Here is a 27,293-nt window from a genome sequence, read left to right on the forward strand (position 1 = left end):
TATGGTGCTGGTGACTGGTCTGTATACTTTTTGCTTAGGATCATTTGTTGGATGCAGTGTGATAAAATTTGCAATCATAGCAACTCTCAAAGACCATCTAATAAGTTGTTCAGGGATTGCATCTACAATGATGAGATCATGGATCCTTGAACTATGTATATAGCCATATGTACATATGAGCAATATGTACATGTATATAAATATTTCTATATATGTATATGTCTATGTAGGTGAATTAATACATCATTTTTTTTAGATTTTTGCAAGGTAGCGGGGTTAAGTAACTTGCCCAAGGTCACACAGCTAGGTAATTATTAAATGACTGAGGCTGAATTTGAATTCAGGTCCTCCTGACTCCAGGGCTGGTGCTCTATCCATTGCACCACCTAACCACCCCAATACGCCATTTTTTAATGGAAAAAATGGTAGCTAAACTAGAAAGGCTATCTGTAAAAGGTCTCTTGGTACTGGTGATAAATAATTTTTTTACTTAAAGCAGTATATAAATATTAGGTATTAATATCATTATTATTATTATTCAATGAGCATGAACTTGAGCTCATTGAGGATGGAGAGCATTCTGCTTACATTTGGACAATGCTTAGCACACAGTAATAAATAAATGCTCTCATTTAATAGATGCTCTAACTCTTTATTGGTGTGAAGTGTTTTCATCATTTTGTCTCATATCATGCCCAAGTTCTTTCACTGAAATCCTGGGATACCTGAAAGGGGTGTGGCTGTGACTCTGGTTTTGTGAAGGTAATGCTAAAGCTTTTAAGTTTGGTTCCACAGATGGACATTGGATGTCTGACAATAGGCCTAAGTTCAGAGAGGCTTATTATCAGGTGAGCTATAAGTGATATTTTTTTTAATCCAAAATAATTCTTGAAGATTACCTACTAAGTCACAGAGGAGGTAGTCACCTGTGTCACTAGAGGAAGTACCTAGACCAAAGAAATGACTGATCCTTGAAGTAGAAAGCTATTGTATCTAAGATTGAAGTTCATCCTCAGTCCTACAAGTTTGGATCAGTCAAAAGACAATGTAGAGGGACAGCTTGGTGGACTGAGTCAGGAGGACTTGAATTCACATATAGTCTCAGATACTTAAAAGTCACTTAACCCTGATTGCTTCAAGGAAAAAAAAAAAGACAAATGGAGAGTACTTTTTTTTTCAAGGCAAATGGGGTTTAAGTGGCTTGCCCAAGGCCACACAACTAGGTAATTATGGTAATTATTACGTGTCTGAGGCTAGATTTGAACCCAGGTACTCCTGACTCCAGAGCCAGTGCTTTATCCACTGTACCACCTAGCCTCCCTGAGATTACTTGTTTTAAAAATGTTCTATTTATGTATCCAATGGAAACTTTTAAAACAAGTAACATTTTTTATTTTAAAAAATTATACTGCTGAAGGATGTACTTTAAAATAAAAAAACATATATTTTAAAGAACTACAAAAGTATTATTAATTTGAAATTCAAAAATAATGAATTGATTAACAATCATGTAGCATAACTGACCCATGAAGTATTGAACTAAGTGCTAAGTATTAAGAACTAAAAACTAAGTATTAAGTTAAGTACAGTGGATTTACTATAGACCCACACTCATGAAGGAGAATTTGTGGTTCATGCCTCATTGATCCAGATGACCTGCATCTCTTGGGCCCTGAGTTGAAAGGAAATATCTGGGTGGAAAATATGTAATTTCTTGTTAAAATCTTGATAAATCTAGTAAATTTCTTAATTGGATGAAGATGATTCAGATCTTCAAATGAAAATGGTCCTTTACTGTCAAATAATCTACTTAAGAGTCCTGACCTTATTCAAGTATGTATTCATCCAGCTATCCATTCCTTCATCAATTCATTCAGTGTCTATTATGTGCCTATAACATGAGGTTTTATACTAATTACTGTATTATTTACTGCAGTCAGGTATGCTTCTGACTATGACTATGACTATGATACAAGACAACTCTGTGGGGAAGGGGACAAAGGTTTATTAAGTGCCTACCATATGCCAAGTATTATACTAAATGCTTTATAATTATGAACTCATTTAATCCTTCTACCAATTCTAGGAAGTATGTACTATTGTGATCTCCATTTTACAGTTGAGGAAACTAAAGTAAACAGAGGTTAAGTGACTTGCCCAGTGTGACCCAAACTATTTTCAGGTCCAGTAAATCTCTTTACTGAAAGATTGGTTCAACTTTGATCCAACAGAATAATATCATTTACATTGAAGAACATATTCTTTGAGATATTGTCTCCTTCATCAACTGGATAGTCAAGTAACTCAACTAATGGTTAATGACAGTGTTAAGCAGCCACTAAATCAATCCATAGTAAAGATTTTCCCAGTTTTAGAGTTTGCTCCTTAATGACTCATTTATACTAGTTTACCTATGAAAAATCATCCAGTAGTCAGATTTTTTTTATTGTTTAATTTCTATTTATTTATTTTTTGGGTTAAGACAATGGGGTTAAGTGACTTGCCCAAGGTCATAGAGGTAATTATTAAGTGTTTGAGGTTGGATTTGAACTTAGGTCCTTCTGACTCCAGGGCTGGTGCTCTATCTACTGTGCCACCTAGCTGTGCCCATATTGTTTAATTCAAGCTGAAACTCACTTTCCTCTATTTACATAGTTACTATTCATGAAATGGGACTAAGTATTTGTTCAATAATCTATTTAACAGTATTGATTAAAATTCATGGATCAGTATATATGTTCCAGAAGAGGAAAGGTCACTTACTCAGATCTTTTTTTTTTCACTGTGACATAAGATGGCAGAAGAAACTTACAAAGTCAGTACTTCTAGAACCAAGTTCAATTTTGCCCAAAGTAGTAGGCAAAGGGAAAGAGAGTGACCCTGCAGCATACTTTTTCTTACTTTTCCCATTCAGAAGCAAATTTAACTTGGCACCATTGGGACATTCTGACAAGGACTAAGAACCTTTAGATAATAGTAAAGAAATATATTAAATGAAAAGGAACTAAATTGGCAATACATGTCCTCAACATGATGACAGGGTCAATTAGGCACCACAGGAAGAAGAGGATTGGGAAAGCCAATTTCAAGGGAAAAAAAAAATCCCAGATGACAAAGGAGGCGAGCAATGCTGCATGCTGAAAATTTAATCAAATGTGCACCAACCTCTCATCGGTTTCTTTCACCGTCCTGCCTTCTTCCACATCTGGGAAACTGTCCTGGCCAGCTACTACTGTATTGCTACTGGAAGTAGTTCCTGTATATAGGGTTGAAAGAAACACACTCAGAATAAACCGACAAACAAGACAAGGATGCAGCCTAAAGATCTTGTCTTGGGTCCCAAGTCATCTGAGGACAGAATTCTCCATCTAGGTTCTTCAATGTTCTTGGCAAAATCTCAGAGATTCTGAGCAACTTCCAAAGACCATAACACCAAAAGGGAGATGGTTCAGACATCTGTTATGGTCAAAAACCAAACTTCCTTTGCCTTCTCATAAACTAAGACTATAACATTTCTTAAACTCTGGTTTCCTGGCCACCCAGTTGATATACTTATTTATCATGCCCAACTTGCTGCTGACATGCTGACTTATTTTTTATTTTTTATTTTACAAGGCAATGAGGTTAAGTGGCTTGCCCAAGGCCACACAGCTAGGTAATTATTACATGTCTGAAGTTAGATTTGAACTCAGGTCCTCCTGACTCCAGGGCTGGTGCTCTATCCACTCTGTCACCTAGCTGCCCCCTGACTTATTTTTTTGCCCTTCTTTCTTTCCTCACATGATATAGTAGACAGACTGTGTGTTGGAATAAAGGCCAACAGGGAGAATCAACTACAGGCTAAAAAAGTAAAATATACATATTTAAAATGGAAAGTATCACTCCCCTCAATCTCTAACCTCCTTGAAGTTAGTACCAGAATTGTCTTCATCAGCTCTGAAGTGAAAAGTCACCTGCTCTTCCCTTCTCATCTTCTGATTGGTCATTAAATGTTGTTCATTCTTCCTTCACACACACACACACACACACACACACACACACACACACACACACACACACACACACACACTTATTTATCTATCCGTTTTTTTCTCCCATTCCTACCACGTTTATTAGCTTAGGAAAGTTTCCTAACAGGTTTCCTTGTCTCCATTTTTTTCTCCTCTGCTATGAATTAATCTTCCTACTTCATTGTTCAGATTATGTTACTTCCCTGCTCAAAAACTTTCAATGAATCTTTACTTCCTAGAGGACAAAAGTACAATCCCTTCAGTATGGCATTCAAAGGTCAACATAATTTGACTCTTACCTATTCATTGCCATATAAATCATTCACTTTGCCAAAGTTGTCTATTCTGTTGCCTTGGTCTTTTGGATTTTTGGATTATAACATTTGTAAGGCTATAGAAATCTCAGTGCAATGCAAATGTCAATTGTCATGGCCATTGCTAATCTTATACCATTTTTTCAACCTGAAATGTTCTGTTCTCAATCTGTATCTACCATTTAAGGCCTAGCTCAGATTCTTCATTCTCATGAAGGATAAATGGGTCATTTCAACTACAAGAGTCCTCTCCTTCCTCTCTACTCTCAGAGCATCAATATCACTCACTTATGGCACTAATCTTTTTTTAAGAGGTTTACTTACTAAAAGTGGTAATATGCTTTGGGATTATTTTGGTCAAACATGGGGAAAAAATTCCCCAGATTAAAGTCCAGAAAAGAGGAACTAGGAAGTAGAGATCACTGACTTACTGGAGAGGCTAGAAATATATATATATTGCCTAGCATTTAGCAAGGTGTCAATACTTAGTAAACACTTAAAAAATGCTTGTTGATTGACTGACTGAAGCTACTATTTTATGTATGTTTCCAAGAAGATCTTGTACAAAATCAACCTGATAACCAGCTACAGACCTAAGGCTTCAAGATAATGTTCTCCAGGTTAGATCTTCCTAAACTGTCCTTGTCTGACTACAAGATATCCAAACAAATAGCTATAGGATTATATAAGAATTTTTTTCCTTCTCTATAGAGGAAAAAATAATTAAAGGTATATATTCAGTGGTATGCTGGCAAATGTTTAAGATCTGGCTTTTTTAAAACACACACTTTTAAATTTAATCTGCATTATTGATGTTTTCTCTATTACTTTGTTAAGACGAAATAATTAACAAAATAGGAAATCAAAAACTGATTTGTAGCATTTGCCAATTTCCAATGTATAGAAATGCTGACAATGAAATTTAACTATTGGTTCTCACCAGTTGGTATGAGCTGGCTCTGGTGGGACATTTTTCCATCTAGCTATCTTTGCTCCTTGTACAACGGTAAATGAATACTAAGTTCTATACCAAATAAAAAGTTTAAATTCCTACCAGAAGCAGCAGCTGAGGGTTTGTTGCTGGCAGTAAAACGGTAGAAAGGTGGATTATCACAATGCTGGACGATGGGATTCACTGGCTCTGTCTGCTGCAGCTCAAACAAGAGCTCCTCCATGGTTTGAATGGTATTATTGCGACACAGGTATATTGCTACCTTCTTAATCTAAGTGAGAAAGAATGGATAATTTTCAGATCCTAAGCTGAGCCAAGGATGGTACAATTGATGACTCTTTTACTCATGCAAATGCATCATCAGTCAGATTTAAAAGAAGTTACCAAGGAGGTTAAATCCACACAAAGCACTCAGTGACTTTGATGATTACTCTTGGGTTGGATGATCTTTGAACTTATGCTGTCCTTCAAACTTGAATTTCAATCAATGTAATTATTTATCTATTATCCATCCATCCATCCATCCATCCATCCATCCATCCATCCATCCATCCATCCATCCATCCATCCATCTTCCCACCCATCTACCCACCTCCCTACCTCCCTATCTACCTACTCATCTTCTTGAAAATAGGGCCAAGTTGGCAACTTTAAAGATTTTGTTATTTCCAGTGACTGAGTCTTAAAGAAACCCATGTGCTTTGCCTTTGGGGCATATGAATTTTTTTCAAACTCAAAACTTGGCATATAAGACTATATCCTAGGAAAGAATTTTATTTATATAAAACATGGAAAAATATGCTAGTTATTTTTGTTTAAAAAGGCAGCCATCCCCTTCTCCCTAAGATAAAAAGGGAGTTTTAGTTGCTTTTTGTACTTGTACCATTTAAAAATAAGTTGGAATGAAAATTTTTGTAGACTAATAGGTAAAGATGCCAAAACATTTATCTAGCCTGAAGTAAGACAAGCTTTTACTTCCATCTTCAAGGCACCATAACTGCTGAGAAGTTCAAAACTCCCAGGAAAAAAAAGCGTTTTTAAAAATCATAAAACATCTATCTTCATAGAAATGTTTTAACTTTGCAACTTAATTAATATATTTTAAAAATACAAATAAAAAGTTCTAGATAGACATATGGAATTCAATAAATATTATATTCTATTTTTCCTTCTTTAAAATTTGAAGAGAAAATAGTTTTATATACAAATCTATCTAATTTGCCTATTTACATGTTTGTCTATCTGCCTATCACTGAGATAGCATTATAGTTACTGTATCAATAGCAGCAGAATCCTAACTTGAAATACTTTATAATACTGATCTTCTTACCTGTAAGAATAAAATGAAGTAATTATCAGGATTTTGGCAAATATTAAAGCATCATATAAATGTTAACTATCATCATCATCATCATCACTTATCTATTATGATCAGTCCAATTTGTTATTAGTCCTCATATTCAAAGGTAGTTGAGCTTTCTGACATGGACAATATGGTAGGGTCTACTAGAAGAAATTGAGAATATAAATGACCATTGATCTCAAGATTCTGTTAGTGTTTCTGTTTAGAATATTAGAATTCCTGTGGGCCACGGATTGACTGGCAGCTTATTCTAACGGTATTGTTGAGGTCTATTCTGGAAGTAAGGAAGGTTTTAGAACTTTAAGGGAACATTTTCCACCTTCAAACTTATCCAGAATTTCAGCCTTTCCAGTTGATTTGCCCATGATTCTCAACCTGACACTGTACATCTCACAGGAGAAATATTTATAGGTCTCTAGTCTAAGAAGCACATAGCATAGCATAAGTGACTATAATAATACTTGAAATTCATTCACACACTATACTTTTTTCTTAGAAAGGACACTGTAAAGAGAACTAGTCAAGATTTAGATTATTTCTTTCTAGTATTAAGTGTCATATAATTAAACATCTTCATTTTCATATCAATCTTAGTTCTAGAAATATCAGGAATCCTGTCTTCTGGACTAAGAGAATTCTGATGAAATATCCAGTATGATCTGCAAATGTTCTCATTTCTCTAACAAATATTAAATTATACAGCGCTATGCAAATAGACCCACTTAAAATAAAAACAAATCTTCAGAACCCTTAAGACACTTACGTAAGGCAAAAGGATAGTATCACTGCTGACCCCACACAGACTGATTAGAAACTGCAGGGTGATTCTCAGATTATTGCTCCACTTCTCATTGTTGGCTAGGGCATTCCAAGCATTTTCCATCTCTGGTCCTGGAACTTCATCTCCATACTACAGAAGACAAAAACAAAAAAAGAGGAATTTGAGAAAAGGGGAACAATGTTCATATAAAAATAATTTCTAAAAAATCATACTGAAGCTCAGCATGGTGCAAATCTGTAATCCTTGCTATTAGGGGAGGCTGAAATTGAAGGATCCCTTGATTTTGGGACTTATGAGTTAGAGTGGACATAAAGTCAATTAGGTGTTCACATTAAGTCTGGCAACAACATAGGGAGCTCAGACCAGAAAAAATGAAGCAAGTTAAGGCTTCTTTACTGATTGATACTGGGAATGGGTCTGTGAGTGGCAATTTAACTTCTGGACCAGGAGAAACAGGGAGACTTAATTTTTATTTATTTTTTATTTATCTATTTTTTTTATTTTTTAGTTTTTTTGCAAGGCAAACGGGGTTAAGTGGCTTGCCCAAGGCCACACAGCTAGGTAATTATTAAGTGTCTGAGACCGGATTTGAACCCAGGTACTCCTGACTCCAGGGCTGGTGCTTTATTCACTATGCCACCTAGCCGTCCCGAGACTTAATTTTTTAAAAAAAAATCATATCTATAACCATTTAGAAGAAATCTCTTTTTGGGGCTACTAATCAAGAGGCACATATCCTAAGCTTTTCATCTGTCAAGAGATGCCACTTCAAATCACAGAATCCTAGTATTAGAGACCTTTTCCATTTGAGATCTAGAAAGGAACATTTTATATATGTATATACATACATACATACATACATACATACATATATATATATATATATATATATATATATATATTTATGTATTTCTTTTAAAAGAGAGATTGCAGCAAGATATCCCTCTTAGCTTACCTTGGCAGTCATATACATGAGATTATTAAGGACCAGTGATGTAGCCTCTGGAGAACCCCACCCATTTCCTTTTAGGCCAAATGGAACTGTAACCTCTCCTTCTCTATCCTTGATTTCATCTTCTGGAGTGCTGGGGCTTGAGCCTGGGAGGAGGAGCCGGCTGTCAACCAGTTCAATGTTGTGAAGCCATGGAAGCAGATAGGTGAGCATAATCTGACGCCCATTTGGGTGTGTTGTAGGGAATCTCTGGCTCACCTCTAAAGATAAGTATATGAAATAAAAGGTAACATGATATTTCATCAAAATATTAATGACAATAGTAATAATAATAATAGCAAGAAATTTATTAAGCACCTACCATATGCCAATTACTGTGGCATAACTAAGTCAAAAGCAATTCTGAGTGAAATTTTATCATTAGTATAGCTCTTAAATGAAGTGACAAGAAGAAAGTGTCAAATACGTTATTGTCTATCACATTATCACATATCCCTTAGATACCTGAGAAAAGAGGAAGGGTGAGCTCAGGATACATCCTGGCCAGTTCATATGAGAGCAGACCTAGTGATACACTGTAGAGAGGTGGTAATGGACCATGTGTTCCATAAAGAATAGTGCCAGGTCTTTGTTCAGCTACTTTCTTCGAATATACAAAAAGTTTTGCTTCTAAAATCTATGAAGAAGTAGAAAAGTAAGAAATGAGAAAAAATCCAATAATATCCCATTGAGCATTAATTGATTGGTAATATTTCAACTTAATATTTATTAAAAATAAAATTAACAAAAATATTAAAATGAGCATTTAAGGACAAGTGATCAAATATTTTCCTGTATTAAACATGGGAATTATTTCCTGTATAATTTAATCGCTAACACTTTTTTTTTTGAGATTAATGAGATGAATATATGTGTATATATCATGGAGATGTATCCTACATACATATATATGGCATGGGAGAAAATATATTTTCAGGTCATTATGAATATAATTTCAGCTTGTTAGACTCAAAACATAAATATAATAAATATTATAAATACAATAAATACAATACTGCATATATGTAGAGAGAAAGAGATACAGACATAGTGAGACAGAGATAGGCAGGCAGATATACTGGATAGAGGGCCAAACCTTAGAGTCAGGAAGTATATTTTATGGGAAATTAGATCAGATGCATCTCTGTTCTGTGTTTAAAAGCAGAATATTTCAAGAAAACAGATAATACATGCCTGCATGAGTTGCATGGAAATTTCATAAATCTCTCTGTTGGTGTCTGAGGCCTTGAATAGGACAAGGTTTAATAAAGTCACTATGTCGAAGGGATAGTTCCTGAAAAATAAATAATCCAATTTTATGTCAGTGTAGCTGATAATTTTGAAAAGTCATTAATTAGGTTCACAGAAACTCTATGTAGCCCACTGAAAGTACATTAATCTTATTCATATTTACCAATACCATTTCTATCACATTAGTCACCCATCCCTTATTCTGCTACTGCTCATATCACCAGATGTAGAAGCAAAAACATCCCTCTCTGTTTCCAATCTGGTACTGGTACAAAGTAAATATACCTGAATTCTTCCATGAATACATGTGCATGGAAAATCAAAAATGGGACACAAACAGTGGGTTATTTCTTGGTAGTTCACTGCTTTGTACAAATTATATATGGTATGTGTAGGCATATCTTTAATTAGATGACTGTTATGGGGATACTTGCATATAATTTACAATTATTAAATGCTATGTACTACTAGTTTAAAGATGACTGCTATTTGATATGTACATTTTCTAACACCTGCTCTTTTCTAGAGTGGAAACTGGGTCAATCTTCACTCAGGAGGGAGCAAAGTGGCCAACTGGTGAATGGCAATTTTGAAAATGTGGAATGACTGACATTCACCTAGAATCTAACCTCATAACACTGTGGTTAGCCTGGGGGAAAAAACATTCCATACCTGTTCTCTTTCCTGTTATTTCCTTTTTGATTTAGGGATCAACTTCCAATAGTAATTATAATGTCTAAGAAATTCCATTTTTAAAAGAATTTTTTTGAAAGGTATAAACTCATTACAAATACATTCCTATCAGAATGAAAGTTTAAGAAAAGATGATAGTGAGGGCTGGAAAAACACTGATATGAAAAATGATTGCTATGCAGAACCATTTCTTTTAAAATCATCAGTGCATGAAGTTGTCTCTATAAAGGCAATTTCCCATTTAATAATTTTAAGGGGCTTCTATAATTTGAGAGAATCTCTCGAGATGCCCAAATATATTACCTTTTACTGCTAGCCTAATATGAGATTCTATGAAATTGGAAGATTTTTCAAATACTATTCTACTCATGTTGACAGTCGAATGGACTCAAGTCAGTGACTATGTCCCAAAGCAGTCTCCATTTAGTGGCTAATGATCAAAGAAGCATGGGTACGGGCATAGCTGACCAAAAGGAGTTCTGTAGAAGTGACCTACATTACAAGGCATGTAGATATCATTTGTTTGAGATAAAAGTACACTAGTTTCTGATCGATAGAATGTTGGGTCAGTATTTAAATAGAGGTTGCAAGGCATTTTATTTTACTTCATGACCCTTAAACTCAAACTACTAGAACCTTTAAAAAATTTAGGACACTAGTCTTAGATAAAGATTCAAAATTACAAAATACAATATAAATATATTTAGTTATATGTGATGAAGGATTAAAGGGAAAAAAGCTATGGATACTAAACTAGTAAAAATGCAATTGGGAAAAAAAAATCCCCAAACCTCAGAAAATAAAGACTGGTAAGTGACCCAATTCTCAAATGAAAATTGTGCCTCAATAATTAGAAAGTTCTGTCCCATAATACAGGTCACAATTCATCCATGCCTGCCCACTTTGTAGTACTCTCATCTATGCCCTTCTTTTAAGTCTGTTACAGGGGTCCATCTTGGTGAGCTACTGAGAGGAAATATGTTTCCCAGTGTCCAGGTACATAGACAGCCCTATAAAAGTCATTGAATCTCTATCTGTCTTAATTTCCCCAATCTGTAAAATGAAGAAATTATCTCAGAGGAATAGATCTAAAATGAAAGACTAACACTTAATAAAATGTCAAATAATTAAATATGATTAAATCCTATTTATCTTAGGAATTATTTAGCCACTAATTCCAGAATATTCTTATCCAATATATATATATATATATATATATATATATATATATATATACATACATACATATATTTTGTGTGTGTGTGTGTGTGTATGTATGTGTTTGTGTTGAGATGCAGGAATATTAGGAATTCTATTTTCCTTAGAAGATCCTTCCCAAAACAAGAGGCACAAAAAAGATGAAGTTGAAAACATGATTATCATAGTTTATAAATATAAAGATTTATGAAAAAACATTTACTTCTATAAAAAGGCCTGAAACTTTTCTGAAGGGAGAAACACTAAACTTGAATAAATTATTTGGTGAAAAATGCTATAAGTTAATAATGAAGAATTTCCTGTTGATAAAATAGATTTATATATACCTATAATATACATCAAACAAATCTGAAATGTAAAATCTCTATTTGTAAGGGAAGGAAATTGAGGAATGACTATTTGTTTTACAAAAATAATATCATTTTATGTTTATTTTTACAAAAATAATGTTACTTTATTAAAGAATTCATCATAAGAACCAGCATGGCATAAAGTGGTTAAATTAGAGCAGACCTTCAGAGTCAGGAAGACCTGGGTTCAAATTCCACCTCTGGCACATCCTGTCAGTGTGACAAAGAGCTTGATCTCTCAAGGCAACTCTCTAAAGCAGGGGTTCTTATTCTGGAATTTATAGTCCCAGAAGATTTGAGAGGGAGTCCATGAACTTGGATAGGAAAACAATAAAATCTCTAACTGAAAGTCAACTGTCCCTTTAATTATCAATTAAAACACACACACATACACATACACACCCTCTTTTCCCCTGAGAAAAATGTCACCACATAAAAAAGGTTAAGAACTCCTGTCCCCAAGTCTCCAGGTTACAGACTTACATGGGGTTCTCTTAACAAAAACAAAAACAAAAAAAAAAATCACAGGTCTAGTCCCTCTCCTTATCAAACAGAATTAAACTCAACAGTTCTCTGGTGCTTACAATCTGCTTTAAACTCTACTTGTTTTCAAGAATACATTACACACTTTTTTTTCAAGGCAATGGGGCTGAGTTGCCCAAGGTCACAAGCTAGGTCATTATTAAATGTCTGAGTCTGGATTTGAACTCAGGTGCTCCTGACTCCAGGACAGGTGCTCCACCCATACCACTTAACTGCCCCTTCAAGAAGACATTATTGTGGAAAATAAGACCAAGTTAAATGAATAGAATCTATTGAATGAATAGAAAGCATTAATAGAATAGTTAATATGTGCTAAGCTCTGTACTAAGTTTTTAGGATACATTATAATGGTGAAATAGTCTTTGTCCCCTCAAGCAGTTTCTGTTTTAATGGGGGACACAGCACATAGAAAACACTGGTGATCAGAGGAAGGAATTAAAATGTTTTAATAACTTATTAATAAGCCTAATCTCTCTAGAGTTGCAAGATTTGCAAATTGCTTTATGTACCAAAGTCTTCCCAGATCTAAATATAGGCTCATGTTATCTCATTTGATGCTCACAATGATGCTGTGAGATAATGTGGTTTTTTATTATTATTTCCAACTTAGAGAAGAGAACTAAAGCTTAGGGAAATGAAGCAATTATCCAAAGATCTCCCTGATAGTAAGCAGCAGAGCTAGGACACAGAACTCAGCTTGCTGCTTCTTCAAGTCCTGATCTCTTTCTCCTACCTTGGCTGCCTTCACACAGTGAAACATGAAATATGTCAATGAGATGAAGATGTTTCATTGTTCTTATAAAAATTTTTTTTAGCCTTTGCCCTGCGTTAGGCATCATGAGTGACTACATAAGCAATTAATCAGTTAACAAGCATTTTAAGCACCTATGGTAAGTCAGGCATTATGCCAGGGGCTGGAGATACAAAGACAAAAATTAAACAGTACCTGCCCACAAGAGACTTAAAGTCTATCAGGGAGAGAACATATACATTTTAAAAAGAGTATAAGCAAAATGAAATTTTTTGAGAGTACACTAGTAGCTGGTAGAGGAGGGAAGGAATTAGGAAATGCCCCATGTAAAAAGAAAAAAAACTTAATTGTCTTTCCTTATTTAATGTCACAAGGTAGGCTAAGGGAAAAGAAAAAATGTAAACTCTTCTATTGATAATCTCCAATTTATCTTGTATAGACCTTATTGGTTCAAAGTTGCTTTTGCATTCTGTTTCTCTGTATTAGATTGTGAGCTCAGTAACGGCAGGTACTGTCTTTTTGTCTTTCTTTGTATTCCCAGAGGTACCTAGTAAATAATAAGTCCTTAATAAATGCTTACTAATAACTATAAAAATGGAAATTAATAAAGCTTTTAAAAATTAGAAACCTAAATTGCCAAGACCACCAACTTCCCTTTTCTTTCCTTCCTCCAAATACTTTAAACTCAGAGGACTTGGCTGAAAGCCTATTTTCTGATTATTTTTTGTTGAAATTATTTTTGCTGAAATGACAAAATATATTGTTAATTTCATACATCCTTTATTTGCATTCCTTCAGGAAAAATACCTGGATCTCCTCAAATGAATGCAGTATGTTATTTTATGGGGTATCTAGCTAAAGGATTAAATTTATCTAGGACAGTACAAACTAAGTTCACTGTAGGTGAATATTAACAATTTATATATATATTTTCTGGGTAAAGTGAACCAAGTCAGAGAAAACCAGTCAGTTCTTCAGTTTCCAGGTAAAAGTGTTATATAGTCAAAAACACAAAAATGTGGCTACAAAGAAATTGCAAGTTAAGTAAAACCCAGGCAAAGAAGACAAAATCTCTAGAAACTTCTCATGATGACTAAAAATCACATTTTGTTTTTGCATTTTCTTAAGCTTCAGGAAACAGTATTTAAAGGGAAATTTAGTCTATCTAAATCAAGTTCCTTTGTCATTGTGTTTACAGAGAAAAAAATACAATGAAAGTTCTATGATCAGTATTTATGAAAAATCAAGGCACTGTATATATTCATATATATGCAAATAAATATGATACATAGATGGTTACTTACACTGACTCTATTCATTCTCTTTATACTATTAGAATTAGATGCCTCATAAAAATGATGTTTTGATTAAATAACATTGGATCCAAACAGATGGACCATCCTCACTGATAGTCTTGCATTGACTCATTTTGATAATTCAAACATCACAGCTTAAAATGTACTACTCAATGAAAAATAAAAATAATTATATCAGATTTCTATGATGCTCTGTAAAAATTTATGTTCATCTATATTCTCCGAGTTTCTCCAGTGCTTTTCTTTGGAGGGAAAGGTAGACTTTTTTAAAATTTATTTTTATTAAAGATATTATTTGAGATTTACAATTTCCCCCATCTTACTCCCCCCCCCCCCACAGAAAGCCATCTGTTAGTCTTTACTTTGTTTCCATGTTGTACCTTGATCCAAATTGGGTGTGATGAGACAGAAATCATATCCTTAAAGTAGAGACAATAAGTCTAAGAGGTAACAAGATCAGACAATAAGATATCTGTTTTTTTCCAAGTTAAAGGGAATAGTCCTTGAACTTTATTCAAACCCCACAGCTCCTTATCTGGATACAGATGGCACTCTCCTTTGCAGACAGCCCAAAATTGTTCCCAATTGTTGCACTGATGGAATGAGCGAGTAAAGGTAGACATTTTCCAGAAATTGCCCCTTGATTCTTTTTTCTCATTAGGGTCCCTCAAAAACATGCTGTGATCAGGGGCCTGGAGGTTCCTCCAGCATAGTGAGGCTGACCAAAGGCTCACAGGTCTAGAGCCTGAAGGGACCTCAGAGACCTTAGAGTTTGATTTCCTACTACAGAGAGTAGGAAATCGAAGCCCAGGGCATTTAAAACCTATTTTAAGTTGACACAAGTTTTCTGTAGAGCTCCAAGGATTCCATAAGAATTTTCAAAGAATCTTTTGAAGAAAACGTGTCATGTAGACATTTTCATCTGAATAGTCTCTATCAATTCTAGATCCTTTCTTAATGAGATTAGGGTAAAAAAGGGCTTCTATAACTTAAAATTACTTTCTTGGTAGAATGAAAGAGTTAATTTGGCTTCCAGATTTTATATAATAGGGACCTTCCATACAGAATTCAACCAAAGAAACTTCTCACTGCTTCCTGTTCAAATTCATTTAATACTTCTTCATCTCTATGATTTTTGTTCACACTATTCTCCATACATTGAATGTGCCTTCTTTTCCACCCCTTTCCCAACTTCTATTTATTGACATTCATCAAAACCTAACTCAATCCAGCAATCAATATTGATTAAGTGTCTACATTGTGACAAGCGTTATACTAGGCATTCAGGGATAGAAGCACAATAAATGAAGCAATCCTTCATGAAGGGTTTTACTCTCTAACAGGAGAAAGGCAGTACGTATAAAAACAGATAGACAAGTAGAAAATATGTAAGTTCAGGGAGAAAAATGCAAATTAATACAAAGTTTTTAAACTACAAGGTAGTGAGGAAAGGCACAAGCCTTCTTCTCCATTAAAGACTTCTAAACAAGTGATTTCTCCTTCCTTAGAATTCTCAGAACTTTCTGTACTTCCTTTAGTTACATTTATTTTGTAATACAGTTATTAAAGTGCATCTATATCTTTACTTCTCATCTAGATTATAATTGATGGTAGAGGCTAAGGTTTTCAGCAGCACAGTGTTGCATATTGTAGGTGGTTTAATAAATGTTTCTTGAATAAATACACAAATTAAATGGGACTTCATAAGTTATTCAGGCCAGTTTGGTCCTCCAGACTAGAATCCCATATACAAAATCCCTTGCAGATCATCCATACTATGTGAATACTTTCAGTGATGTCTACCTAAATGCCTCCACAAAGCAGCCCATTCTTCTGAGATCTTCTAATCATTAGGTAACTATTTCTGATATGGAACCCAAATCTGACTCCCTGGAACTTCTATTCAGTGGTCCTTGCTTTGCCTCCTTGGTTAAATAAAATCAGTCTAATGTCTTCCAAATGATAGCCTTTCAAATATTCAGGATAGCTAACATCTCCTCATCTCTTCAAGGTTTCTCTGCTTCAAGCTTAACAGACCCAATTCCTTCAACTACTCCCCAGATTAGAAGGCTATGAATCTCCCCATCATCTTGGGTGCCCTCCTTTTGAGGGGCATTCTCCTTATTTGATTGTCTCTCTTTAAAAAACAACACTATGAACTGAACACAATGGTCCAAATGAGTTCTGGACAGTACCTCGTATATTATACAACTAGCAGTTTTTTTTTTTTGTTCTGGATTCTTACCCTTTGGGTGATTCTGTGTTATACTTCATTCTCACTGATTATTTTTACTTTGCTCAGATAATTTTAAATATCAGTTCTCAATGATAGGCATCATTACACTGAGATGAATATCTATACCATCCTCACCTATATATCTATACTTTTATCTATATCATTATATGTATATCTTTATCATCTACATATATCCATATTAGCTATATCTATAATTATATTTATGCCTATATCAATATCAACTATTTTTCTTTATCTATAGTCACATCTACACCTATGTTATATTTATGCCTATATCTATATCTGAACAGCCAAGTGGCACAGCAGATACAGTGCTGGGACTAGAGTCAAGAAAACTGATATTCCTAAATTTAAATCTGACTTCAGACACTTACTAGCAGTGAGACCCTGGGCAAATCACTTAACCCTGTTAGTCTCAGTTTTTCTTAATTATCAATTGAGCTGGAGAAGCAAATAGCAAACCACTCTAGTATCTCTCCCAAGAAAACCCCAACTGGGGTCATCAAGAGTGAGACACAATCGAAAACAATTGCTTACCAATAACAATATACTACATACCTGCTTCCACAAACAGTTGCTATGGCTTTGAAACACCCAGAAGCAAGCTGATAGGAGCCTGTGTAGCACCGATCAATAGCCCAGTTGAAGAGATTTATCTGGTCAGGATTTAGTTCCAATAACAAAACCACAACTTCACAGCCAAGCTGATGGACCTGAAGATGCAGAAAACAACATTTATTGGCATGTTTAGTTCTAGGCCTCATATAGAGTAGGTACTTAATAAATATTTGGTTTCATTGAATTATTCTGTTTTACAGACCCATATGCAAAATGTCTATGATGGAGCAAAGAATATTCTTGACAAAGTGGAGGAAGTGATGGAGGACTTTAGAGATTTACATAAGTGTTTGATTCAATTTTCAAGTAGTATCTTTGCATGTTGGGTGCAACATTCTTAATAACAATAAGAGAAGGTCAGAATTGAATTTGGCATGTTAAACAGAGAAAAATATGGGACCTATACAACAGTATTTACTCTTTTTAACTCTGAAAGTTCACAGAAGTACTGTATTAATTAGGATTATCTTAGGGACAGGTTCAATGATTTCATTGGTATGGAAAACTTTCAAGGGAAGAAACTTCTACCTAAGTTGGTACTTTCTCTATAACTAACTTTTTTTTTTTGGTTGATTTTGTTGAATTTTTTATTCTTTCCCTTTTATTATTATTATATAAATATTTTATTTGTTTTCCAATTATAAACAATAGTAGTTTCTACCAATCAGTTTTTTGTAAGGTTTTGAATTTTACAGTCCCCCCCCACAGAAAGCAATCTGATAATCTTTACACTGTATAACTTTTTTTAAATGTTGTTTTATATTTTTTTTCAGTTACATGGAAAGAGTTTTCAATATTCATCATTTTTTGAGTTCCATATTTTTCTGCCTCCCTTCTTTCCATGACAGTGAGTATTCTGATATCGGTTAAGAGGTGATGGGGGGGGGAGAGAGAGAAAGAGAGGGGGAGGGGAGGGGCTAGGGAGAGGGAGAGAGAAGAGGTAAGAGGATATTTAAGAGATGCAGGACTCTGGGATTTGAGGTCCTGCTACTTTTGCTTCTTCAGTGCTGGGTAAACAGGGTGGGAGATGCCCTAGAGAGTGAGGCAAATCCATCTTGGGGGCCAGAAGCAAGGAAACAGTGTCTGACCATGACAAGTTAGTGAACAGACTTTATAGCACAGCTCACATTGTACATCTGAACTCTGAATTCTCTGGTTTCCTACAACAGAGGACAAGCTTGATCTGCTCATGGACTACATCTAATTCTGGCTTCCAAAGGCCTGAAAACAGCTATCCATTTCACTCCCTGGTTTCTAAGACCCATTTTCTGAGAGTGCTATATAATCCCACAACAAAAGGACCTTAGAAATGATATGTCAGTGAGAAAATGGTGGTAGTGGCCATAATAGGAAATGTCATGGTGTCAAGCTGACAAAAAATAGTAAAAAAATTAAGTTAATTTTTGCCCTCTGTTCTCCACTTCTGCCAACCACTGCCCTGATGTCTATTTAATCTTGGTCTTTTACACTTTAGTATTAATGCATTTGAAAGTCAGTTGGCTTGGGGGGGGCATGTATGGAGTGGGGTGGGGTAGTAGATCATCCCTTCTACAAGTCCTAAAAATCTGTATTCTATTTTGCTTGAATGTAAGGTCTCCTCCCTTCTCTCTATACTAAGACTCCTAGAGTTCATTTTCACTCTCCTCTCTTTTTTTCTCCTATATCATTACCCTGAATCTTCATTATCCTTTAGTCTGGGCCTCCCTTTTTTTTCTTTTTTCATTTCTTTGGGAAGAGAACCCAGGAAATTTGGGTTGCTCTGGAAAGTTGATTAAGCAACTTTATGATGAACAGTGTCTTTGTTAATGCAATGTTTGTGTGCACTTGGGCAATTAAGTATATGTGGTTGGAGGGATTATAGATAGTAACAAAGAAAAAAGAAAAGCTGTTAAACTTTGGCTTGCTAAATTACATTGACTATTAGGCATATTTTATGTACTCAGGTAGATTAAATTTATTGTAAGTACTCTGCTCATATATGATCAGTTCATGCAGCATGACTATCTTAGAGCTTAAACATTGGAGGGAATATTGTTTTGAGTTTGATCTATAAATGGATCATTTGTCACTATTTGTGAGTCTTTTTTTTTTTTTTTGGAAAAGCAATGCGGTTAAGTGACTTGCCTAAAATCACACAGCTAGGTAATTATTTAAGTGTCTGAGGCTGAATTTGAACTCAGGTCCTCCTAACTCCAGGGCCAGTGCTCTATCTGCTGTGTGACCCAGTTGCCCCCATTTGTCAATATTTGAAAACAAAAATTATAATATTCAGGGTTCTTCCTTTTAATTGGAAGCTTTAATTATTATTAAATGTTCCAAGTTAATCTAAAAACAATGAAAAGATTAAATGATGCTTGCATAAATACTTTCAAACATCATAAAGTTGATATATTAATGTTTGTTCAGAACAGACCTCAAAGCTATAATCTGTAACCATTTTTTCCTCTTCAACTAAGAAGTTTAAATTTTAAAAAATTTGTGCCTCGACCTAAAGTTTATATATTTGTCATTTTCTCTTCATTAGCAAAAGGATATTTGGAAGAAAGAAATGAAGTAACTTTGCTTATCTCTAGGAACTAAAAAGCAGATGAGAGAACTATGTAAGAAGGAGCTCTTATAAGGGGAAAGATCAAACTAACTAATCAGTTTGCCACTGGGCTGATACACTAGGTTTGGTACTTAGTAGCAGATAAAAACATCATATTCTTGCAACACTCTTGTCATATTAATAGATAAACAGTAAATTTTCACCAAGTGAAACTTCAATCTCCTAAAATGGCTTGATGTTGTATATAATAGAAGCTATTTAAATCCCTGAAAGAGGGTGATGGGTTTGTTTTGGAAGTGATGAAGAAAACTGTTTATAATTCTCAAGAACTAGATAGAAAAAAAATACAAAGCAGATTTTAAAATGAGGCAGCTACTTACTCGTAAATCTTGACAAGCCAGAATGTTGTCAAGCCATTTGTACAGATAGCCATCTGGAGAAAGGCCCACATTATCAAAAACAGGGCCACAGCACAGTACTGCTGACATAGCCTAGTAATAAAAAAAAACCAGAGAGATAGAGGTAAGATCAGGGCTTAATAAGAATCTTGGACATTCCTATTGAAATTTGATTGAATCTACTAAACAATCTTGAAAGAGAGCTTAGATTTATAATTTATGAGAATCATCTGAAGCAGTATAACTATTTGCTATATCTTAAAACATTCCCTGGGTAATATTACTACCAAATGTCAGTCTCTAAATTTTGGCCCTTAATAAGCGAACCATTCCCTTAAAACATATGTATTTTTGTGGTTTTAGCTAGACTTAGGAAGGAAGACATTCCAAATGAGATGGTTATTTCTGGCTCTTAAAAGAAAATGGATTTTGGCTGAACAGTTTCCAGTCAATGGATTCTGATCATCATAGGAACTTTTTGGGGAAGCATATGGAACTCTAAGGGGAAGAAACTCCCTTCTCTAATGCAAATCAATACTACTTGCTCTTTGACTTAAAGTCTGAATGAGGGCCAATGGCAGGCTCAGGATAACACAGGCAATATGTGTCAGAGGGAGGGTTGAACCTGGGTCTTCCTGACTCTGAAGTCAGTGATTAAAATTCATTATGACACTTTATCATTTCTTCATGAGTAGAACATGAGTTTTGAAATTTTGTTCAGATAATGAACATGTAACCAATAAACTCAAAAGTCTAACTGTAGAAAAGAAAAATAATAGACATTTATTTAGAAAAACTGGTGAAGTGTTAAAGTTGGACTTATTTGAGGCAAGACCTAACTGTGTTTTTGTCTGTTACACACATATACGTATACATACATTCATGCATATACATATTTATACAGGCATGCATACCCATACATACAATACACATAGACACAAACGCTTGTATACTTGTATTATGTACACCTGTTTCTGATGTTTTCTCATGGTCTAGGGGTGACCCTGACTGGTGTATAACTTCTAGATTATACTGCCACACTGGAAAGACTTTAAGCACAGACTTGGTAGACATCCTGAGGATCAGCTCAGATGAGTTCAGAGAATCTTATTTCCAGAGAGTTGGTTATTGAGTCATGAAATTTTTTGACCATAACAGCTAAAGAAAGAGACAACTAAGAAGGAATCAACTAAGAAGTGATTGGATTTGCATGGTTGAAGGCATCCTCATACTGATATAATCCTGAATTTTTTTAATATAAATTCACAACTTATGTGTACTTTCCTAGCAAGATTCCTTAACTTTTAAAAAATGAGATTGCATGATTTCATGGTAAGGAAAAGATAACTACCTACCTTTAATGCACAATACTGGTATCGTGTTATCTGATGATTTCTATCACTGTAACGATCCAGAGGTGTGAACATAATACTGAAGGGTCCTGCCCACTGGCTAAACAGGATGAAGAGATGGTGTCTCAGACTTTGCTGGGGGAAGAGAAATCTTCTGTGATGAACTGGGGAATGAAACAGTGTAGTCTGAGCCCTCACAATATACATATTTTAAGTTTTAAAAAAGTAAAGAAAATAGTAGATTAAAATTTTCTTTAGCTTATACAAAACAAAGGGTTAAAATGTAGATGTTCTTTTTTCTTCCATTTGCACATAATTTCCCTTAATGATCTAGACATCAAAAAAGTAGAGACAAAAAAAACGACAAACCCCCCAAAAAAAACCTGATCCTTGGACCCTGCTTGCTACCTGCTCCACTGTAGTGCCTTTAGGACTTTGGTGTCTTTCCATCTGCTTCATGACTGAATTTTCTTTTGTATGTTATTTTCCCCAATTAGCATGTGATTGGCTTTAAAAAAATAGACTTTATTGTTTTTTTTTTATTTCTAGTTTGGAACATAGTAAGTGCTTAATAAATTCTTTTTCCATTCATTTATTTCTAAACATCTCTTCTTACTTTTATGTGCAATGATCTCTTTATTATGCAAGGACTAAAGAAATGCCAAATGAAATTTTATGCACTGCACATTTTAAATAAATAGGTTGTAATTACTGGAAATAAAGTTCGAGTCTATATTTATGGCCACCAAAGAGAAAGAAGGCTAAGGGGGGGGGGGGACCTGGTTTGATTATCTATAATAACAATTATAGGCAGGTATTTATTTTTATATAGAATAGTACTACCAATAATATTCTAACTACATACTGTCATTAATAACATTCCAATTTAAGAATAATAGAAACTAACATTAACAAAGTAGATATATATATATATATATATATATATATATATATACACATAAACTCTTTGAACCCCATAATAATCCTGTGAAGTAGGTAGTGTATTATCATTTCTATTTTATAAATGAGGAAATTTAACTCCAGTGGATCAGAGAATCTCAGGGGATAGCTGGTACAAAACCCATCTAAGAATATCTTCTTAAAAACAAACAAACAAATAAACATATATAGATTAAAAAAAAGAATCCTTTCTTGAACCCTGTTTATCCTTGTTGCTTCTGGTCTTAACTTGAAACCTCTTGGAGTGGAAACCTACTTGAAAGCATTCATGTTGCTTTTGGATAACTTTTATTGTTAAGAAGCTTTTTCTTACATCAAACTGAAATCTGTTTCTCTTTAGCTTTTATCCATTGTTTCTTGTTCTGGATCCAGGCAGACCAAATATATCTTTCTTCTACATGACACACTCACAAATATTATGTGATGGCTACATATCAAATCCCTTTAGTTGCCTCTCCTCTGGGCTGACCATCACTAGTTCCATTCTAATAGCATAACCTCACCATCTTGGTCATCTGATCAGGCTTTAGCTTTTCAGACTCCAAAGGTAGGAAGATGATACATTGGATAAAGTACTGGGTCTGAAGCCAAGAAGTGCCGAGTTCAAATCCAACCTCACATACATACTATGTGACCCAGGACAAGTCACTTAACTTCTGCTTGCCTCAGTTTTCTCAACCCTTTCTAGAATTTGTTGTGAGGGTCAAATGAGATTATTTTTAAAAGTGCCTGACACATAGGTACTTCATAATAGGCACTTCATAATAGGCATTTGATAAATCTACCCCTACTTTCCTTCTTTCCTTTTTCCTGTTTCTTTCTTTTTTTCCTTCTTTCCATTTTTTTCTTTCCTTCCTTCCTATATGAGATTCCAGATGTGGTCTGATTAGGGTTGATTACAGCAGAATTTCTTCTCTCATTTTGCACATTAAACTACTCTAAATGCAACCTAAGATAGAATTATCTTTGTTGGTGCTTGCTTTGGCAGCACATACACTAAAATTGAAACAATACAGAATTATCTTTGTTGGCTTCCATGCTATGCTAGTTAACTCATTAAATTTTCAGTCCCCTATAAATAGTAGGTCCTTTATTAGAAGTTGTTGTATTGCCACACCTTTCTCAAATGGTATTTTTGAGGTGGTCTTTTAGAAGCCAATTGTAAACTTTACATTTATCACCCCCCCCCCCCCAAATCCATTAAATTTAGCCCATTGTTATAGTTTGTTCTGTTACTTTTGATCTTGACTCTGTCATCCACTGTGGTAACCATCACACTAGGCTTTGTGTCAAATGCATATTTGGCAAATTATCTATGCCTTCCATCCAAACCAATGATAAAAATGTTAATGAATCCAAGGTCAAGGGCAGAACTTTGCTACTCTTAACTTCAAATAAGTTCTTTAAATACTTAAGAATAATAATTAACTCATTAATAAATGCTAAATGTTCCTTGGTTCAGGTCATTCAACCAGATATTTACTAGTTTTAGTGACTTGTTCAAGGTCACAGAACTAGGAAGTGACAGAACCAGGACTCCAACTCAAACCTTCTAACTTAAATAATGCCATATTAAAGTTATGTCCCAAAGTAAAATTTTGGTCCTAAATATATTATGACAACCCTATCCCATTCAACCCCCTCCAAAAAAACACCTTCCACCAGTTTTACTGATTTTTTTAAATTGATATGACTTGTTTTTATTTTTTATTAAACTGACTGACCTTTTTAAACCTGACTCTTCTTGTTCTGTTTGGATCTCTTTTAAAGTCATTTGATCTGACAGAGAATTCTACTTAACCGTGTAACAATAAACCTAATGTGGAACTCAATAAATACAAAACAGAAACTATGGCTTCTTTGTCAACCATGTTTGTTGGCTAGAACCTGACTGTAAGAATTATGCTGAAATGACATGAAGACATTAACACAATGAGACCAAGATAAAAATAAAAATAAAACACAGCCTCTCCAAAGGCTTTGTTTGAAAGATCTCTTTCTTATTGAAATCACACAGGTTCTTTATTTCAAATGGGAACCAGAAAAAAGGATAGAAATAATAAGAAATACACAAAGTCAAATTAATTCACTATTGTCCTCTCTGCAACTTCATCTTCAATTACTGCAATCTGTTCTCCTTGGTACTTCCAAACTGTCCAAAAATGAAAATGCTTCTATCTCTCCCTGAGCTATAGAGGCAAAAGGGGATCAAAAATGATGTTTCAAGCATATGATGCGACATACCTTGCTGTGTCTTACCTGGAACACACTGAATTAAGTTGGCAATCATTGCACTGAAATGGGCTCGGATGTCTTTGAGGATTTCTACCTCTTTGTCATTTTCAGCCTCAAGCAGCATCCGTGTCAAGTCTACATATTCTAAGAACAAAGCTCCGAGTGCTAGTGTGTCCCTCTCCAAGGCTCCATTGGTGCTAGAATGAAAGAGAATGGAAGCTTTTAGATATCCCTATCACAACAGTAAATTCTATAATGAAAAGTCAACCATCAAAAACCAACCAAGCTTGTTGACCTTCCCAGGATATACACACTCCCTTTCCCAGTTTTAGAAATATGCAGAGGAACAATGAAAAATGATATCACAAAATGGAAAAGATGTCTGCTCAGGGCTATCACGACCTTACCTGTCACTTATCACACCTGCATCTGCAAGAAGCTCAAAGATTCTCAGCAACTGGAGCCTTAGGAGATCCCGCCTCTCTCGGCGTTTCTTGTTCTGTTTAAGAAGAGGTCATAATGCTTATAGGTACATTCAAATTCATCTTCAAAATATTGCCTCAGGAAATCAAATGTATTTAAGAAGGGCAGTAATAGTCTTAATCCAATCATGCTCATTTTCCTAAATCTAATATGTGATGTACATTTATTTTTCTGCCTACCTAATCTTTACAGAAAATGTTTACTCTGATAAGGCTGTTGGAAAGGGGGAGTTAATGGGGGTTATGTAATACTTTCCCAATAAATATTTATAAAATAGAAATTTTAAGACTTAATTGGTGTCACTTGCCAGATGGGAACTAATTTTTTGGAGGTGTCTACTATATATTTTTTTCTTTAATTAGACCTGAAATTTAATAAGAATAGGGAAGAACTTTCAGGTGAGGAATGTTCTCTACCAGTGCAGATTGCCACCTCTTCTGAATCTTATAATGGAATATTTCCCACTCTGTTCCTTTCTTCTGAAAAAACAGAAATACACAGCAAACTTCTAAGGTAAACCCCAAACTTAAAAGTCTCAATTCAATTAATAATGTAGCAATTTATTATTCATATGACTATTAAAGTATATGGCTTTTCTAATTTTAGTGCCTATGACCTTTGAGAATAGGCATTATGCTACAATAGATGCTCAGTGAATGCTGAAACTACTCAACTTCTAGAAAAAGAATAATAGATTCATCGCCAATGTCATGTCAGTGTGCTTCTACTTTTGAAGGTTGATTTCACTATATTTCACTTTACAAAATAGTCTAAAGCAAGCCAAGATGCTAATCAATTAAACTTACTTCTGGTCTTCGCTCTAATGCTTCTTTCATTAATGGATGGAGTTCTTCCACCAATTCTCTGAGGGAAAAAAAAACAAAAAACCAACATTCATCTCTATGAAAAATGGGGTGATCATGCTGTAAAATGGGGGGATGACAACTGATCTATTTTCCTTAAGGGGTTGCTGTGGCAAAACACTTATGTATACATTAAAGGAAAGGGATTGAAATTATAATTTCAATGGCATAAGGAACTTCTAGGAAAGAGATGCCCTCTACCAATGCAGTTTAATACCTTTTCTACAACTGCAAGTCTTAGAAAATTGTCCAGAGAGCTAAGAATAACAGTTGGAAAACTTAGAGATTTACTTAGGGTCTCATGCTAGCATATATTGGGGAAACAACTAACCCAGATCCACCTGGCTTTCAGGTCAGCTCCCTCTATATAAACCATTCTGTCTCATAGATATTAAAGACTATAATAAATGTATTAAAATAATTATTATGATTCTAACTACTAGAACCCTATACATTATTCGATATTCTCAGGTAACTGCATTGTCCTAAAGATTTTTTCTTAAAAAAAAATCTTTGCTTCTCCTTTTCTTAATTAGACAATAACTTCCCTGAGGGTGAGACTCAAGTAAGGCACTCGATTTGTTATTGTTGCTTCGCTATCTAATTATATTTTGAAATACCTACTATTTCTCTTATACTTCTAAGAGCCTTCTCTCTTCTACTTCTGTGAAGAACTTGGAAAGTATTTTATTTGTTTTCCCCTACTCTGAAGCCATCTGAGACCTCTCTGGCAGGGAACAGCTAGGTGGTGCAGTAGGTGGAGCACCAGATCTAGAGTCAGGAAGCCTTGAGTTCTGATGTGTCTTCAGACACTAACTAGCTGTAAGACTCTGGGTTAATTATTTAACTTCTGTATTCCTCAATTTTTTCAAATGTAAAATAGGGATAACAATAACACCTACCTCCCAGGGTTGTGAGGATCAAATGAGCTGATATTTGTAAAGAGCTTAGTATTGAGCCTGGCATACTGTAGGTGCTTAATGAATGCCTGCATATAAAATGAAGCACTGGATTTATAGCCTTCCAGGCCTGACTTCATACTCTTA

At 34.7% G+C, this 27,293-nt stretch overlaps 1 protein-coding gene across 10 annotated transcripts in view; it reads right to left on the reverse strand.

The window, feature by feature from the left end:
* FRY (FRY microtubule binding protein) overlaps positions 1-27,293 on the reverse strand; it is a 568,375-nt gene that overhangs the window by 105,681 nt on the left and 435,401 nt on the right. For all 10 annotated transcript variants that reach the window (XM_074216094.1, XM_074216087.1, XM_074216086.1 and 7 more), the window contains 12 exons: positions 26,191-26,248; positions 25,309-25,400; positions 24,926-25,098; positions 21,710-21,870; positions 20,337-20,447; positions 17,349-17,503; positions 9,606-9,705; positions 8,877-9,048; positions 8,376-8,632; positions 7,403-7,549; positions 5,379-5,547; positions 3,166-3,256 (listed from right to left, as the gene is read on the reverse strand). In XM_074216094.1, coding sequence (XP_074072195.1) covers positions 3,166-3,256; positions 5,379-5,547; positions 7,403-7,549; positions 8,376-8,632; positions 8,877-9,048; positions 9,606-9,705; positions 17,349-17,503; positions 20,337-20,447; positions 21,710-21,870; positions 24,926-25,098; positions 25,309-25,400; positions 26,191-26,248 — 1,686 coding nt within the window. The remainder of the gene's footprint in view (positions 1-3,165; positions 3,257-5,378; positions 5,548-7,402; positions 7,550-8,375; positions 8,633-8,876; positions 9,049-9,605; positions 9,706-17,348; positions 17,504-20,336; positions 20,448-21,709; positions 21,871-24,925; positions 25,099-25,308; positions 25,401-26,190; positions 26,249-27,293) is intronic.

Source organism: Macrotis lagotis, chromosome 1, assembly GCF_037893015.1.
Source record: "Macrotis lagotis isolate mMagLag1 chromosome 1, bilby.v1.9.chrom.fasta, whole genome shotgun sequence".
NCBI lineage: Eukaryota > Metazoa > Chordata > Mammalia > Peramelemorphia > Peramelidae > Macrotis > Macrotis lagotis.